This window comes from Falco peregrinus, chromosome 5 (genome assembly GCF_023634155.1).
Source record: "Falco peregrinus isolate bFalPer1 chromosome 5, bFalPer1.pri, whole genome shotgun sequence".
Classification (NCBI taxonomy): domain Eukaryota; kingdom Metazoa; phylum Chordata; class Aves; order Falconiformes; family Falconidae; genus Falco; species Falco peregrinus.
Genome location: NC_073725.1, coordinates 42,552,670 through 42,569,826, shown reverse-complemented (window position 1 = coordinate 42,569,826; position 17,157 = coordinate 42,552,670). Strand labels below are relative to the sequence as shown.

The 17,157-nt window shown below is 40.6% G+C and overlaps 1 protein-coding gene across 1 annotated transcript in view; it reads right to left on the bottom strand.

The window, feature by feature from the left end:
* LOC101917261 (macrophage mannose receptor 1-like) overlaps positions 1-17,157 on the bottom strand; it is a 33,558-nt gene continuing 16,401 nt past the window's right edge. The window contains exons 19-30 of the mRNA XM_055806559.1: positions 16,280-16,380; positions 14,932-15,074; positions 12,659-12,773; positions 11,345-11,493; positions 9,705-9,807; positions 8,614-8,846; positions 6,853-7,018; positions 5,939-6,091; positions 5,558-5,674; positions 3,938-4,105; positions 2,017-2,058; positions 1-1,588 (exon numbers count right to left, since the gene is read on the bottom strand). Of these exons, the coding sequence (XP_055662534.1) occupies positions 1,344-1,588; positions 2,017-2,058; positions 3,938-4,105; positions 5,558-5,674; positions 5,939-6,091; positions 6,853-7,018; positions 8,614-8,846; positions 9,705-9,807; positions 11,345-11,493; positions 12,659-12,773; positions 14,932-15,074; positions 16,280-16,380 (1,735 nt within the window). The 3' untranslated portion in view covers positions 1-1,343. The remainder of the gene's footprint in view (positions 1,589-2,016; positions 2,059-3,937; positions 4,106-5,557; positions 5,675-5,938; positions 6,092-6,852; positions 7,019-8,613; positions 8,847-9,704; positions 9,808-11,344; positions 11,494-12,658; positions 12,774-14,931; positions 15,075-16,279; positions 16,381-17,157) is intronic.

The window sequence follows — 17,157 nt, the reverse complement described above, 5'->3', positions numbered from 1 at the left end:
TTTTACTTAGAACTAGCCTTTTAATGCCCATTTAGTGAACCGACATAGAATAAAAACTTATTTACATGTATTTCAAACACACACAAAATATTTTAATTTAAACACAATTAAAATCTGTCAAAAGGTTAAAATATCAAAAAATACCAAATTAAATAAGGACCTTCTCTAGACTAAGAGCTTTGAGTCATTTGATTTGTTTACATTTGGCATAAAATACACCAGAAAAGTAAAAAACCCGCAAAACTATATGTGAGCCTGTTGTATATTTTTAGGGTTTATGAACCCAGAGAATATACCAGTAGACCAGTATGACATGCAATGTTATCAGCTCCATCATGATGGAGGTTTCGAATGATACTCAAAGAATTAAAACAGACAGATGGGGGGGATTTGGTTAGATACCCACTAGTCAGAAAAGACTTTTTCATGCTTTATCAGGCTTTGAAAATATGGCCTAAAAAGGTATGAAGTCTTCACTGCCACTGGAGATTTTAAGAATAAATTTAATGTAATTTTTTCAGGTATGAATTAAGTATGAAAAAATGAATAGGCATGTTTATTCTGCCTATTCCCCCCCCCCCCTTTTGCAGAATCCTTTGAGAACCCTATTCTACTATTTAAATAATAAAATATTTCTATTCATAAAACATTCCAGCCTCTTATTACAGTTGATCTTTCAATGCTTATGTTACAGAATTATAGCAGAAGAAAAACAATTTACGCTTTCCTTTCTATCAGTCATATACAGAGGAGGAAAATGCGTTAATTCAGATATTACGGGCAGCACAAAGGGTTTCTGTGGGTAGCTCAGTAGCAAAAGGAAGATGTGGACCCACAACACTGGAGCAGGCTGCCTGGTTGAGGCAGGGAGCTGGTCCTGCTTCCAGCACGGACATGAACCAGGTAAGCTTGGAGATCCTGTCCAACTTGTGCAATTCTGCCAGTTTGCACTGGAGATCAGGGTGGCATTTTCAGGATACCTACAGATCCGGATGTACTTTTTTGGAGTGTGCTAAGGAGCATATTGTCACAGCTGCCTGGGTGAACATGGTTCTTCTTGTGCCTAAAGGTGGTGCTGGACTGATGCAGAGACTGGAACTGTCTTACACAGCATGGCTCCAGGTCTGTATGTACGCTCAACAGTCCTCCCAGGTACTACATTTTGTGAGCAGATCTCTGGACCTGCCCTGCAAGATTGCTTGTTCTTGCTAGTACAGAAAGCAAGAAGCATCCTGTGCAAAATGAACTAGAATTTCTGTGGGAGAAAATTGCTTTGCCTTAAGAATTCTTGTATTCCAGCACTTTAATTCCTTTCAAAATCAGGCCCAAGATTACCATGCTTATTAAACTGTTGCCTGCTCATTTTGTTCAATATTGGTCACAAGACAATTTGATTCATGAGTTCCAAGATCAGCATCACCACGGTATATAGCATTTTCAAAACTGGCTGTAAATGTTTGTCGATCACGTCTTTTCTTATAGAAGAAATAGACTATAAGGCCAGTTCCTGTCAGCAGAAGGAAGATCAGTATAACAACAATCCCACCTAAACTATTTGCTGATGAAACAGCAGCTTCATGTTTTGATGCTGTGAAAGACAAAACAGAATAATTACTACAAATGTCCAGAGACTGCTGTTGCATACAACAAACATCTTGCTAAGTAAACGGAGTGAACTGCAAAAGTTCACTTAACGACCATAACAACAGTTAAAACTGATGCATGTTCTGGATGGACAATGCAAAATTGGGCTCAATCTCTTCTATGCTCCTTTTAAAAGGAGCATTATATTGCACTACGGTATACCATTTGTAAAGAAAGAAAAAAAATATTGCAATAAGACATCCAGTTTGAGAGAAGACCTGTTCTTTTACACAGACTTAAAATAAAATCATCTGTGACAGTTAAGTGGGTATTTAAATGAAACTTTTCTGAAGGCAATTTTACTTGTAAATGATAGGTGCCTATGAACTTACTGAAATTTCAGTTTAATGGGCTTATAAGAAACCAACTTACCCTTATTGACCAGTGAATCATGGGTTGGCTCAACTTCAGTAACTTTAAAATTAAAATATAAATATATATTACACACAGTTTGCAAGCAACCATCCAAAGACTAAATACATACTGCAAACATAATTTTTACTTTGTGTTCCTATCAAATTTTAAATAACTGCAGAATCATAGAATGGTTTGGGTTGGAAGGGACCTTAAAGATCACTAGTTCCAACCCCCCTGTCAGGGCAGGGACACCTTCCACTACACCAGGTTGCTCAAAGCCCCATCCAGCCTGGCCTTGAATGCTTCCAGTGATGAGGCATCCATAACTACTTTGGGCAACCTTTTCCAGTGCCTCACCGCCCTCACGGTAAAGAATTTCTTTCTAGTACCTAACCTAAGTCTACCCTCTTTCAGTTTAAAACCATTACCCCTCATCCTATCACTACACTGTCTGATAAAAAGTCCCTCTCCGTCTTTCCTATAGGCACTGTAAGTACTGGAAAGCTGCAATAAGCCGCAGAACATTTTCTTCTCTAGGCTAAACAACTCCAACTCTCCCAACCTGTCCTCCTAGGAGAGGTGTCACAGCCTGCTGAGCATCTTTGTAGCCCTCCAGTGGGCCCACTTGAGTAGGTCCATGTCTTATGCTGGGGGCCCTGGAGCTGAACACAGTACATGGACACGAAAAATACATGAAAACATTATCCCTGACCATTCAAGCTGAATCCATCAAACATTCTTGTTAAAAATATTTGGAGAAAAAAAACAAAAGACCAAAACAAAACTGTTTTTCTCACTATTAATTGACTTGAACACTTTTTTTGGTAGTGGAGACAGATGTTCAAAGTTTTTACTCTTCCACAGTGTAAGGCTTGACACTGAAAAACTGGATTTTTTTTTACACTTTCAAAAATGAAAAGCGCATTTGTACTTGGCATTTAAGCTGTTGCTGTTAGGCAACTTCCTTTTCCTCTCTCCATGGCTTAGGGAGTATGATTCAGTTAATTGCTTGCAGGACTGGCTGGCTGGGCCCTACAAAGTTCACGGATGACTCCATTGCCAACCTGCCAACATGTGGAGATCCACAAGCAGGAGACTCAGCTGGTTCCACATTGCAGCGGGTCTGTTTGCCAATGGCAAACCTGGCCTATTTCGTATTGCTTCCCAGTTGATGTGGGCAAACACAGACTGAATCCATACATACATGGTGACTCGCTCTAGCTGCATGTGTGCAGATTTACATCCTTCATGCTTTATGCAACACTGCTGTGCATGCAAGGGGGACTCACCTCAGCCTGTAACACAGTCAGATTTTGCATGAGTTGACATCCAAAAAGTCATAAGGCCACAAGCAACCATTAAAAATGAAATGCACTATGCTGTCTGGTTGTCTTGGCATGTCTCCCCAGGTCTGTGTCAGCAGACACATAAGTTGGGCCCTGCAGCTCACTCTCACTTGCCGCTTTCTTCTTGGTCATCCAGCAGATCCCAGCACACTTCACTGGTACAGACCCCACTGGCAGCACCTCCTTCCTTTCTGCAGGAGTTCAGTGACTTTGTCCTCCTGCCCCTCAGCTTAGCTATCAAGAGAGTGCCTTCTCACCATTAGTCACCTATTCATCATCTACTGCCCCTTGCAATCTGACCGTTAATGACTATGGATTTTCTTTGCACTCTCAACAGGTTATGTGTTCTCCCCTGCCTTGGGGTATGAAAGATGCCAAGACATCAACGCTTTTAAATGAAAGGAGGAAACAGCAGCTCAGGTTCTTCTCCAGCATTATTTCTCATTGCCTTGAACAGAAATTACTCTTGGCTTTGATGCACATGCATCAGCGTTGGTGCATAAAGCATACCTAGTGCATAAGCAGTATGGCTTGATGTATATTAACCACTACTGCTAAAATAACCCAGTGCACAGAAATTCAAAACTTACTTTTGGGGATTTTGCAAATAAAATTCTGGTCAACGGAGCAGTAATAGTTCCTCCAGGTTCCACTTGAGACATCCATGTCAACACAGTGTTCGTCAAAAATTACTGTAGGCTCTCCTTTCTCCCAGTTGACAAATTCTACTGCGCTTCTGTCTGTCCATAGCCATTCCCCTAAAATCAAAAGTATTACCTAGTGAGGGACTGAAGTGGAGGATCATTTCTAGTCTACCAGGCACAACAACATCAGACATGGAGTATATTTGTTGATTAAAATAACATCAAGGAGGACTTATTTCTCACTGGTTTAACAGCCAGAGATACTCAGACAGGAGTGTTCCAAATGTAAATACTCACAGACAAAGTGAACTCCATTAGCCTTCAGGGCCATGGCTGCCAGTGATGTAGGAAAGACATGCCCAGGCTGCCCAAGCATGTTTAGCTGAAGCCTGTGCCCAGGACTGGAGCCTTAAGAAAAGCAGAGCACCTGTGCAAGCCACGCTCTGCAGTTCAAGGATCCACGTTGCTTGGGAGGTTTTCTTTATGTGTGTATCCAAAATCGGTGAATAGCTGCTTTATTAGAGCTGTACTAATCAATTATCTTTGCAGACTGAATCAGCTCTCTTTCTGTAATAATAACTCTCTGCTCATCTCCTGCTGAGGCGCATCAAGTAGGAATAATTGCAGTCTCTGCTCCCTCAGCATGTGCTTTCATGGCAGCATATCCTGATATAACTCACAACTGCCTCAGTGCCACCTCCTCTGTCCCCCTGACTGCAGCTGCACTTTCTTCTTGCCTCTGCTTGCACTGCATCTAGCTGTGTGGCAGCATGGTGGGCCAGGTCAGGAATAAATCTCTGCTTTTGTACTGTTAGCTTTCAGCTAGATCAGATGAACCTGGCCCACCATGGGACAAGGTACCTGCCATTGATGGTGGGGAGAGACAGGGACCTGGGCAGCCGTACCCAAGGCCACTTGCTGCAGCCCAGCCCAGACTCATTCTGGAGATGTACCCTCAAAGTCTGCCATGAGAAACAGGCTTCAGAATTACAGTAATATAGAAAACAGGATCAAAAGTGCAATTAAGAAACAAAAAGCTGAAATATTGTTGGGTGAAATTAAAAAGTTCTAAAAAAAAAAATAATTTTGAAACCCCCCTGAAATTTAGATTAAGAAGTGTTGCTAGGCAGCTTATATGAGCTGCTATCTTCTGTGTTGTTTAGAAAAAAATTTCAATTTAAGGCTGCCTCAGCTTTTAATTACAAGACAACATTTTTCTTAAAAGACTAAGTTTAACCAACTAACATTGGTTAAATGTTGAGCAATTTGAATTAAAAAAAGCAAAAGGAAACATTTTAATCAACTAATGCAGTGCTAAGCTAGAACCATTTACAGACCAAAATATGCTCTAATTACAGTAAAGAAACAAAATGCGTAGACTTCTTGGTGGTTTACATTTTAAGTATTTTAGCAGAAAAGCTATTAAACATTTAACAGTTGATTTCTTTCTCATTTATTTAATATTTAGTATATTAACATTAGTATTTCATATGTTAGTGTTATTTAGTATTCTTTCTGTTTATTTATTATTTATTTTCATCTCAGTATGCATCGTGAAATAATTACCATCAATATTTTTGAACAATCCTATCCAAAACTTTCTGAAGTCACTTGCAAGTGGAGACAAATAAAGTAAGAGAAAGTTCATTTCAGCTGAATCTTCTATGGAAACCAGAGAAGCACCTAAAAATATCAATTAAATATTACATATAATATCAGCAACATTTTACATTAGAAATTAATTAGCTCAGTAAACAATCGTGGCATGTTTTGTGATCAGTTTTTTCATATAGTAGAAGAGCTTGATAACAAATTTAAATTAGCTGTTGCTTGTAATTGATATACATACACACACGCACATCTATGTATAACCTCTTAGTTCTGGATTAAAAAAACAAACACACAAACCACCTGTAAAATATCATCATAAAAACCTCCAACACTTACCCATTTGAATACACGTCATGGAAGCATCAGGCCAGCTTTCCTCAGTATCAGTGTGAACATAGTAGCAATGACCACGGAAGGGAATCCAAGACCTACCACGCTTCGGTTCAGGACACTTTCCAGGAAGCTGTGGTGGTTCACTGGGAATTAACTCTATTAAGACACACAGGTTTTAGTAGGGTCTTAAAAACTAAGGGAAATGTACTCCCGCACCACCCCATCAGCTCTACCAATTTGACAGTGATTCCAGGAAAAGGTATATCCCATAGACTTAACTGATGATAAAAGATTGAACTAAACGTGATAAATCAGTAATAAACCATACTGGTTGGAGCTGGTTCTCCAATCTGCTGAACAAGGCTTACGCCAGTCTAACTGCAATTGTTTTCAGCAAGGCAAGTTCTACTTAAAATTTGTGAAACAGAGTGAGTCAATATACATAAAGGATCTCGACACCACCACCAACACAAGCCAGTGGCATGTTTCCAGCCAGTTTGTAGCAAGATTGGTCAGAGAAGCTGTTTGTACCTGCCCTTGTACATACATCCTAAGCTATGTAAAAGTGCAATTAGTAGCCTATCGCATCGCCTAACTCAAGCCAAAGTAGAGCTTAGATGAATATAAAATTTGCTGTGAAGTATCGTGCAGAGATCATAAAAGAACTATTGCATGTGTCATGAAATATTGCAGTTGTCTTTATCATTTGCATGTGTTGACTGGCCTTCTGGAATTAAATGTCTGAAAATCATTCAAGACAGACTGGATCTGGAAGTTCTTCCTTGATAAACGCAGTAGTTTATCACAAGGCATACACCATCTATCACAACAGTTCATATGCAGAAAAGATAAATTCAGATAAGCCGTTAATTGAAATTCCAGCATCCCAAATCACATTTTTCCCATTCACAACTTACCATCAGATTGTTTACAGAGAGATAAAAATGTTTCGTTGCAAGGTGCTGTCTTCCAAAACCCATCCAAATCTAAGTAGACACAAGCTGTGTTCTTATTTGGTTCTCCACTTGCCCAGTTATGATACCTGCTCCTCCTTCTATCTGACCATATGTAATGGCCACGGCTCTAAAAGCAAATGACAGTAAGGATTATGTCACATAACAGAATTAGATTGAAAGAACATTAAGACATTGAAAGAAGACTTGAAGGTATATAAAAATTATGAAAAATCATGGTTGTTCACACAAAATTGATTTGTCCTCTCTCATGAACACATAACAGGCTGGTCCAGACTTCCACTCCCCACAGCAGTTAGGGCATTGGTCCTACAGATGTTTATTTAGTATGCAACCTATGTTATTGAATTCACACCATCCATCTCAGGCACTGAACGGTCAAAGAGCCTTGTGGTGACAAATACGAATATGTAGATGAAGATTGTAACTAGAGGAGTCCACATATACACACAGATCAAATACAGATCCTCTAACCCAGGGTTCTCTCTCTATATAGAAAGCAAATAGAAGAAGCAGAAGTTCCACTGGAGAGAGGAATACTGATGACGTTTTTCATGAGGCATGCACTGCAGACCTCAGCTACCCCTGCTAACAGGGCTTGTGGTGGTAAGTTTTTAGCTCTTGCAAGGACCAGCTACTAGAGACAAGCTAAGCACGCATTTTTTCAGCGGATTTCACCACTATTTGCAGAGCGTGAGCAACGTTAGTCACATCTGTGGCTTCTGTCACCCCATACTGTGCAGCCTAGCCCCTTCTTCCTGCAATCTTTGGAGGCAGGCTCCCATCCATTTTTTTTGTGCCAGTTCCTTTCCTGTCCTTTTTTCCTTTGAAGTCCTTGGCCATGTTTCATTCCGGATTCCTGTCTTGCCCTGGTTTCCCAATGCCTGCTCTCACTGAAGTGCCTCTCCCGTTCCTCTCACCTCAGTACCTATGCCTGCTCAGTCCTGTGTCTCACCGAGCTCCGGCTCTGCCTCTGTCCTCTTGATTCCCTCAGAACTCTGCTTCCACAAACACCCCGTTACATCATCTTTCTTCATGTTCTTTTGACATGCCTCTAATAGGTGTTTCCCCTTCCAGTCCTTTCCACTTTTTGTTGACTGAGTTTGTTGGCAGTTTTCCCCAAGGCCCTGGCTTCAGCTCCAAAAGCAGCCGAAGGCGTCCCAGTTGCCAGAGGTCTGCTCCCGGCCCTGCGCTGCACTCTGCCGTTTCCCCTATTGCCTGGCACAAGCACTTGTAGCGCTGGGCTGTGAATTAACACAAAACGTGCAATAACCTCAAGAAGAAATAACTGGTTTTAACCCCAGTTTTTCCCATGGTGTCTCTACAATGTGCCTTAAGAAATGGCAGTGCTCCCCGACACCAGTGTGTGGTAGACCGTGGCGTAGGAAGTGGAAACTCCATAGCCACTTGTACTGCTGAAACCGCTGCCGACGGCGCTCCATCCTTGGTGCCCTTTGAAATGCAGGCTGGGGCAGATCTCACTCACATTGTGGCCAAACAGTTTGATGTGTAAAACCCCTGAAGCGGAGGGAACTCGGGTACCTCAGCAAGGTTTTGATGCCTGCCACACATTCAAGGGTCTCACCAGGAGCACTCACATGGGAGCAGGCAGCACCCACAGTAGTGGATCCTGTCAACCTCTGAGCAAGATCTGTGCTGATCTAGGGTAGCAGTAGGATTGTCACAAGCATTTGATGGACTCACCATGTCACTGTTTAGACCAATCCATGCAGGCTCCCCGTGCTTTAATATTTGCAACCACAGGTAAGATTCAGCATAAGGATCCAAAACGCTGGCAAGTTCTGCGAACTGCTCTCTGCAGTTTGTCTGTGCCGCTTCCCAGGTCATTTTGCGGTTGATGACTGCATAGCTGTCATTACCGTAACTGTTAAAGCCAAATATCGGAACCATGGGTTCGGAGTTCTGCAGTTTGGGGTCTGTAAAGAGCAAACAAACAAAAGGGAAAATCAAACACTTTATATTGGCTAGACATGTAACACTGAGAGAAGATCTAGTGTACTGGAGTAGTCAAGCAATTAAGAGAGGCTGGAATAACAAAGATGTGTCGCAACTATAACTGCAGCGATGAAAGCCATGTTTTCGTATTCTTTGACAAAATTTTCAATTCTTGTCAGAATAACCTTTTAGCATAATTAGCTGTATCACCTCCAGGAACATGCCTTGTAAGCTCTAGACCTTCCCAAAGCATACTGTAATGATGTAGGGCATTGAAGGGAACAATTCCTCCGGTTTTTCCATTATATATTAGCATTTGTTGTGTTTCTGACAAGGAACAGGGTGCAGTAAGAACACCATGAGCAAGCAGAGGGATACAATGGCTGCTGATGTAAGATTGTAGCCCGAGTAAGACTGAGTAAGTGAGACTGAGAAAGACTGTAAAGGAAATCAGGCAGGGCAGTTTTTCAAAATAAAGTTGCAGTGCTTTTCAGTATGACAGTATTATTTCATTTTGAAGAATTTAGCTATGCAAAGAAAGACAAAGTACTGTCCTCTCTGTCCCACCTGATCACCAACAATAGTGAAATACATGATGATCGATGATTTATTCATTTTTTTTTAATTTACTGGTCTAGTTCTCAAAATAGGAAAGCTTAAGTGTTTTTCTCCAAAAAATAAAATGTGTGCTCGTTTTGTTGAAATGGTCAGTAGCACATGTGATACTGTCAGATTAATCTCAGTTAACATAGGGTTAATGTGGGAAAATCACTTTTAAGACCAGTTTGACATAACCACAATTAATCTGCTGTACTAGGAAGTGGTGAAAGAAAACTCACCAGAATTTTTCTGGCATATGTAGCTTTTGCTTGTTTTACATTCTTCATCTTTCCATTTCCCTGCCTGTTCAATAGGGTTCTTCATCATAAAGACACAGTCGTCCTATAGGGTAAATGAGATTGACAAGAAAAAGATATGGATAGATAGGAAACATTCCTACTCCTCCTGGGTATACAGACTAGCTTATCACACACAAGCACACACAGATGGATAATACAAAGGTCATACACGTAAACACACACAAGCAGTGGTCAGGAGCCATGATATGACAGTAAGCATTTACAACTCAGCCTTAGGAAGGTTTGCACTTGGATGATGGGGGGAGTTGCAAAGCACAGCACAGAGGCAGGAAGAAGTGTTTTGGACTACCGGTATGTATATAATCCCTGTGCACTCACTTATATGCATATGTGTGTGCCAGTAGACGTGCGCCTGCTAGCTCTGGCCCACAGGACATTTCAGCTCCGTTGCTGTTTTCCTGGAGGCTATGAGGAAGCTCCCCTCAGCACTGGTGCTCGTCTGCATTGCTGCAATCCTCCTCCTGCCCCAGTGTGGTACTTGGAACCAAAGTTGTCACCGCAGTGCGGTAATGTAGAGGTAGCGATCAGACTCAGCCTTTTGTGGGGGACACCTCCCAAACCCTTTGCACTGCAGGTTGGGCTTTTTACCTTCCTCCTTCTCCTCCCACATCGTGAGCAGCTGCTGCTTGGCTTTCTGCAGCAGGAGGCAGTGGCTCTCCCCACTTCATATCAGCACAGTCTCATGCAACTTCCAACACCCTCCAGGGGCATTAGCCCAGGTCTTGGTTGCAAGTGAAGTTGTATCTGGAGGAATTTGTGTAGGGAAGTGGGCACAGCCTTCTACAGAAAGTGTATGCATTTGTGAGATGGGGAAGTCCTAGAGAGCCCAAACCCCAGCTCTAGGCAGCCGGGGTTAGACCTTGCAGAACTTTTTCCCATTTTAAATAAACTCAAACAATTCTGTTATGAAAAAAGAGAGAAACTTGGTAAAGCTAGCACAGCAGGACAGAAACAGTACTAATGTAGAATACTAGGAGCAGTATTCTACATTAGCCATTTTACAATTATTGAAAAACAGTCATGTTTGTCTTGCATTTAAACACAAAATGATATAGCAGTGCTGAAAGTTTCAAAGCATGCAGAAGAGATCTTTCAGAAGGAAGACTAGTGGGGGAGAAGATAAAAATGGGAAAGGAGTCTCCTTCCCAGTCTCCTTTTGAGGATTTTGTTCAATCCATTTATCTGAATAAGTTCAGTCTAAATAAATATAAATATATGCAGTCATCTGAGTATTTTCTCCAAGTCTAAATAACATTCACTGTATCCCAAAATTACGCAGTTACTGCTCTACTGTGGTTTACTTGAATCTCCTCATCAGTCATGGTAAAGTGAGGGAAATTGCTCAATTGTCTGAGTTTTGCATAACGCTTCCAAACCTGTGCTGGATTCATAAAGAACCATACAAAATCTCCCACATGATTACTCTGCTTTTAAAAAGCAATGACATTACTAAAAATCTTCATAATGAAACCTTACAGAAAATATGGTTGTAACTACATATTTTTTATCCATCTACCAAAGTTATAATGTTTAAGTGATAAACAGAAATTAATGTTTACCTTACTATAATAACTTCGGGAACCTTTTGCCCAATTTGTATAGAAAACTGGGCTTCCATCTGTCCATAAGTATGTGTGCTCCTGATTTATGTCGTTCAGTCCAATCCAAGCATCAGTTGCAGCATTTTTCAGGAGGGACATGAGGAAAGCTGAAGAATAAAGAAAAATTGTACAAGCAGGGAAATTGAATGCACCTTTCCCATACAGCACAGACTTTAGAGTGCCTGGAACTGGGATGATGAGTTTAGGGTTTCTCTTTATTAACAAGGTGATAATCTTATGATAAAAATAAAAAGAATAGTCATTTGATGTTAAAGTCAGAAAAAGTATTTACAAACTCAAAGATGTGCAATTTTTTTAAAAAACGGGAATATCTTTGTACACTTCAGTGTTTTTCATCATCTGAGCTAACAGGGGAAATGTTTTAATGGTGTTACAGAAATTAACATGAGTATGCTAAACCCTGGCACAGGAAATGAGTCTACAGGCTGTGCACTCCCTTTTCTTCTTTGGTAACTTCTTTGTTAGCCAGACTTAATAACCTCATTTCTAAGCAGGCATAACACAAATAAAACTACTTAATAACCAAGTATGTATGTACTGGGATCTCAGCTTTTTGGAAGGCCAGATTATGTTTCCCTCAGCTCCTGCCTAGACTGACTTCCCACTAAAAGAATGTCCTTCTGCTGTGGAAAAAAGTATGAACCACAAGCACTGGTAGAGTGAGCCAGGAGATGGTCCATGTGCAGCCCTCAGGACCTGAGGCATTACATTTCCTAAGCAAACATGAGGCCTCACAAAAACCCCTGTAACATGCTGAGCAGCAACACCAGCAGGCTGAGCAGAGCAAGGGGAACGGGGAAACTGGGACTCCAGCATTACAGCCTTCTACTGCCTGAGGATGTGTCCTCCACTGACACCCACAACATTTGGCTCAGCAGCTGGTGATTTGCACAGTGATTTGTTTGGGACATTACTCTCTTTGCGTGCTATTTTTAGATGTACACCTAAAAAAAAATAAAATATGGACATTTTATTATTTGACAAGCCCCTAATACAAAATCTTAATATTTGAACAGTATTCATTCCTTTGTACATCCTATATTAACTCAAAGCTATGATTTTAAAAGTTAATCAAGACACTAAAACCAATGCAAGCATTTTTGCAAAAGTGCAATTTCACATTCAACAGAACTTTGTATTAATACAGCATAAATAACAGCATATATTGCAGAACCTATAACACCTGATTTAATCTGTTTATCAGGAATTACTTAATATCTCATCCAGTATCAAAACATTAGTACTTTATACCTTGGATTTCCTTTTTGGATATAGTAGCCAGGTTTCCTCCAAAATTAATACAATTGTTCCTCGCAGCGTGCCATGTCAATGTATCATTTTCATTAAACCCAAATACTTTGAAACACTGAAAAAAGAGAAGCGTGACAAATATGTAACAGAATGGTGTTTTAATTTCTGGTGAAAGCACCTCTGTTTGTAACAAACAAGATAAAACAAGATATTTTAAGCAAAAAGGCAGAGTAGCTGGTTTAACAGTCCTTTCTTGCTTGTCTTTAGGTCTTTAAGAAAGAGAAGATCTATACTAGAAGACTAGTATAAATCCTGGTATTTCAGCACACACTTAGGAGAAGGAAAATGTCAGCCTAATGATTTCAGTAAAAATTATGTTAAAGCTTCTGGGCACACTTCTGAGGTGTGGCTTTGTGGGAGGAATGCCTAATGAGACCTCAGAAAACAAACAAGGATAAGATACGTTTTTGAAGCTGACCATCTCAGTTTCTGTTGCCTTATTTGTCAAACCAGGTTTGGTTCTCACAGGATAATCACAGAAAGAGAATGACTGTGACTTTACAAAGAAAACCATGATTTACCATTTCTTGTAATATGATCTGTGAGATTTAACCAAGTCGTCATTAGCTTTGTCATAACCAAGCAAATCAATGTGCTGATTAAAGCATGCAACTGGAAAGTTAATCAAGCAATTTGGGAAAAAAGTTGAGCAAAAGCGAGGTAGCTCCATCACCGTCAGAAGCAGTGTGTGAACACTTCAAGAGGAGTCAAGGAAGGAGCCTTTGGAAGCTCCTCTTGCAGGAGATGGGGAAGAAAGAGACATTTTATCTTGAGAGAGGACCACGAATGGGAACAAACTCTGAGTTCATGACTCTTTTTCCCAGGACTGAGAGAGTGAAGGAAAGAGGAGGCCGCAGCCAGGGGATCTCAAACAAAGGAGCTCTATCAAACTGAAATCATATTTTGGTTTAGTGTGGTGCGTTGACCTTAGTTGGGTACCAGGTGCCCACCAAGCCTCTCTATCACTCCCCTCCTCAACAGAACAGGGGGGAGAAAATAAGATGGAATAAAAAAAACCCTTGTGGGTCAAGATAGAGGCAGTTTAATGAAGCAATAGCAAAAGGCACATGCATGGAAGTGAAGGAAAACAGATGTTATTCTCTACTGCCCATCAGCAGGTAATGTTTGGCTACTTCCCGGAAAGCAGGGCTTCAGTACACATGGTAGTTGCTCCGGAAAACAAATCTCATGAATAATGACTTCCCCGCCCCGCCTTCTTCCTCCTTTCCTTTAGCTTTTATATCTGAGCAGACATCATAAGGCACAGAATATCCAACCAATCACTTTGGGCCAGCTGTCCTGGCTGTGTCCCTTCCCCAGATCTTGCCCACACCCAGCCTGATGGTGCTGGGGGTGAGGTGAAGGTTGGGGAGACAGCCTTGATGCTGTGCCAGCACTGCTCAGCAGCAGCCAAAGCACTGGTGTGTCACCACCACCTTTCTACCTACCAACATAAGCACAGCACTGTGAGGCTGCTGGGAGGCTCAGCCAGCCACGACACACGACACACGTAGCCAAAAGGAAGACAGACAGAGGTAGATAAAGAGATGTCATCAAGGCTTGTCATCATTTCTAGCTGCGTTCTCAACAGTGTACACTGTTCTCTTACAGCTTTTATAGCTTCATTGATGACAATCTATAGATTTAAAAAATATATATATACAGTCTCTTACCCTGAACTTTTGTCTTTTGAGAAGGCTAAGAGTAATCTTAACTAATAAAGTGTAGTGAAGGTTAAAATTGGATTATTTAAAAACCTTACCAGGTGTTTTAGTTATAGAAAAAAAACCTGATAAATTTGCTCAAGGGAAGGTGCTTTTGTGGCTTAAGAGCCAGTGCATAGTAAGCAAGGGACAAATGAATGTTATGACAACCTGGGACAGCCAAATAAGCCCAACACAGTAAATGGGAACATACAACAGCTCCACACAAGGGAAATTGCTCAGCCACTCTTGGCAACACAAAACACTAGCAAAATTATAAGAGGAAGCTTTCTTCTTGTATGTGTCTCATGACCTCCCTCGTAACTGCTGTAATCTCAATAGAGGTTATAATTTTTATTTCAGGAATTCTATATTTATCGCCTTTAAATAGACACAATCAGAACATATTTTGTGAAAACTGAAAACCCTGCTGCAACTGAAAAACTGAACCAAACATGGTTTTTATTCTGCTCTTTTTGAAACACAATATACCAACATTTCATACTGCACCTTGTTATCAAAGAGGAGCCAGCCTTCTGAACAGCCACCCTTTGGTGGTGGTGAAGTGGGAGCTACAGCTGGACGAACAGTGTTGTTAAGCCTTTCACAGATGAATAACTCAACACTGCCACAGTTGAGATCGTTCCATGTACCTGAAAGCAAATTAGAATGAAAGAAAAATGAAATGCAACTGAGACTGGGATAAAAAGTGTCCTTTCCTGAAGCAGATCTATCCTAGGAAATAGAGCTAATTCCAATATTTGTATTTCTCTGCCCCAGAAATAGAGTAATTTTTATGTATGTTCCTTAGAAATACTCAGGTTTCCAGCAAAATTCAGAATATGAATATTTTTGCCTGAGAACAGAAATATTTCAATATTGCAAAATAATAGCATTGCCAAAAGGGAGTTTTAGGTTCAAATGCTTAGTTCACCTCTCTAAGACCTGTACGATCCCTAAGTTCACTCTCTCTATATAAGGTACTTGGTCCTCGTTACCTGAGGTTCTTATAGTCTTCTGGGTATCTTTTCCCCCTATGGGAATCTGATGTAAGGATATAACACTAACATCATCATCCCCGTTTTATGGATCAGGAATGAATAAGAAAATGGCCTTCATTTCATTAGCTGTAGACAACTACAAGGTAATCCCACCTTATGTTCAATGTCATTATAACTCAGGGAAATTAAGGACATTATTAAAGATCTCCAAAAACAGGACATAATATTTACTCCGCAAAAGTGTTCGCTTCCTTCCATTGACCTCTAACAGAGCCTAGGAAGACTACCTCAGCTATAGATTTTGAGACTAGAGATGCTTAAAAGTAGAAGAGAGTAACTACTCCGAAGAATAAGTGCTTGGCTAACGTAGGCACAATTACTTCCAGCTCTCTCTATTACAGGATATCTGTATTTATTTTAACTAAAATAGCGTATAGCAGTGTTTAGTAATAATCAAAACCATGCCCAAGCCTTCAATTTTTAGGAACTGCAGAAATGATAACAGACAGCTGATGTCCCTGAGAGGTAGTCTTAAAATTGACAGAAGTTAGAGGAAAAAAAATACTGACTCTGTCTGCAGATAGTCTGATGCTTAACTGATTTGTTCATGTTGAAATTTTCTGACAAAGCTAGGAACCGAACTGCAGATGTAATCCAATGTGTTAGCTACATAGAGTTGAATTTTTTTAAAAGTGCATAAATGAAAGAAGAGGATATGATTTATGCTCTTTCCTATGCTTTTTAAACACTCTGTCAGGCACCAGCCTGCTCAGCATTATAACTCACCCAGCCTTGCACATGCAGCCCTCCCAAGCCTATGCCGCACCATGCAGGCTGAATGTTGTTACAGCACACACCTGTTTGGGTATACATGACCACACAGTTCTCATCATTATTTGCAAAATTGGGTTCATTTGGAGCCCAGGCAACATAGTTCACTGGAGTTCCATCCATCCACCTGAAAGAAGTAATACAGGGCAATAATAATACTTCGTTGAATGAGTTAATATTTATTTGTAAAGGATGTATTAGAGCTTTGTATTTTAAGTTTCCTATAGCCTAGCTTACAAACACATGCTGTTCTCTGTTGAGAGAAAACCAAGACCATCCATTTGGAATTAGTAAAAAGTAACTTTGTATGTTTGGTCTGGACCAGATCTGAACTAACCATCTCAACTGGTGGTCCCAGACTTTCTTGGTGTCTAAGCACTGACAGCCTGCAGGGAACACGCCAGCATAGCACTGGATGGACCTGGCTTTCTCTGAAGTACAGGAACAGAAACCTGAGCCTAATTTAGTAATTTCCTGCGTCCAAAACCAGTAATATGAGATCTTGCAGGGTAAGACAGAGCCCTGAACCACATACTGGGGACCAATTGGAACCATTTTGTTAAACAAAGGAAATCTTTAATATTATACAGCTATTGCTTTCAGGTGTACAACAATCATTTCCTAGTTTGGTGATTCACAAATTTTTTAATTTTTTTTTTTTTAAAAGAGTAGTCAAGAAAAAAGTGGAAAAGACTCAATGTGATGGAAGGAGGAAAGTCAAGTGGGGAATCTGCCGAGACTGAGAGACTTCAGACAACATCAGCTCCAGGGTAATTTAGTGGGTTTCCAGGTAGGCATCAACAGGGTGCCTTGGTGCTTCTACTTGCAAATCTCCTGAGCCAAATAGGAAAAACCAGTACATAATAAACTGGGAGAAATAATATAAAGAATATAGTGGCACTGT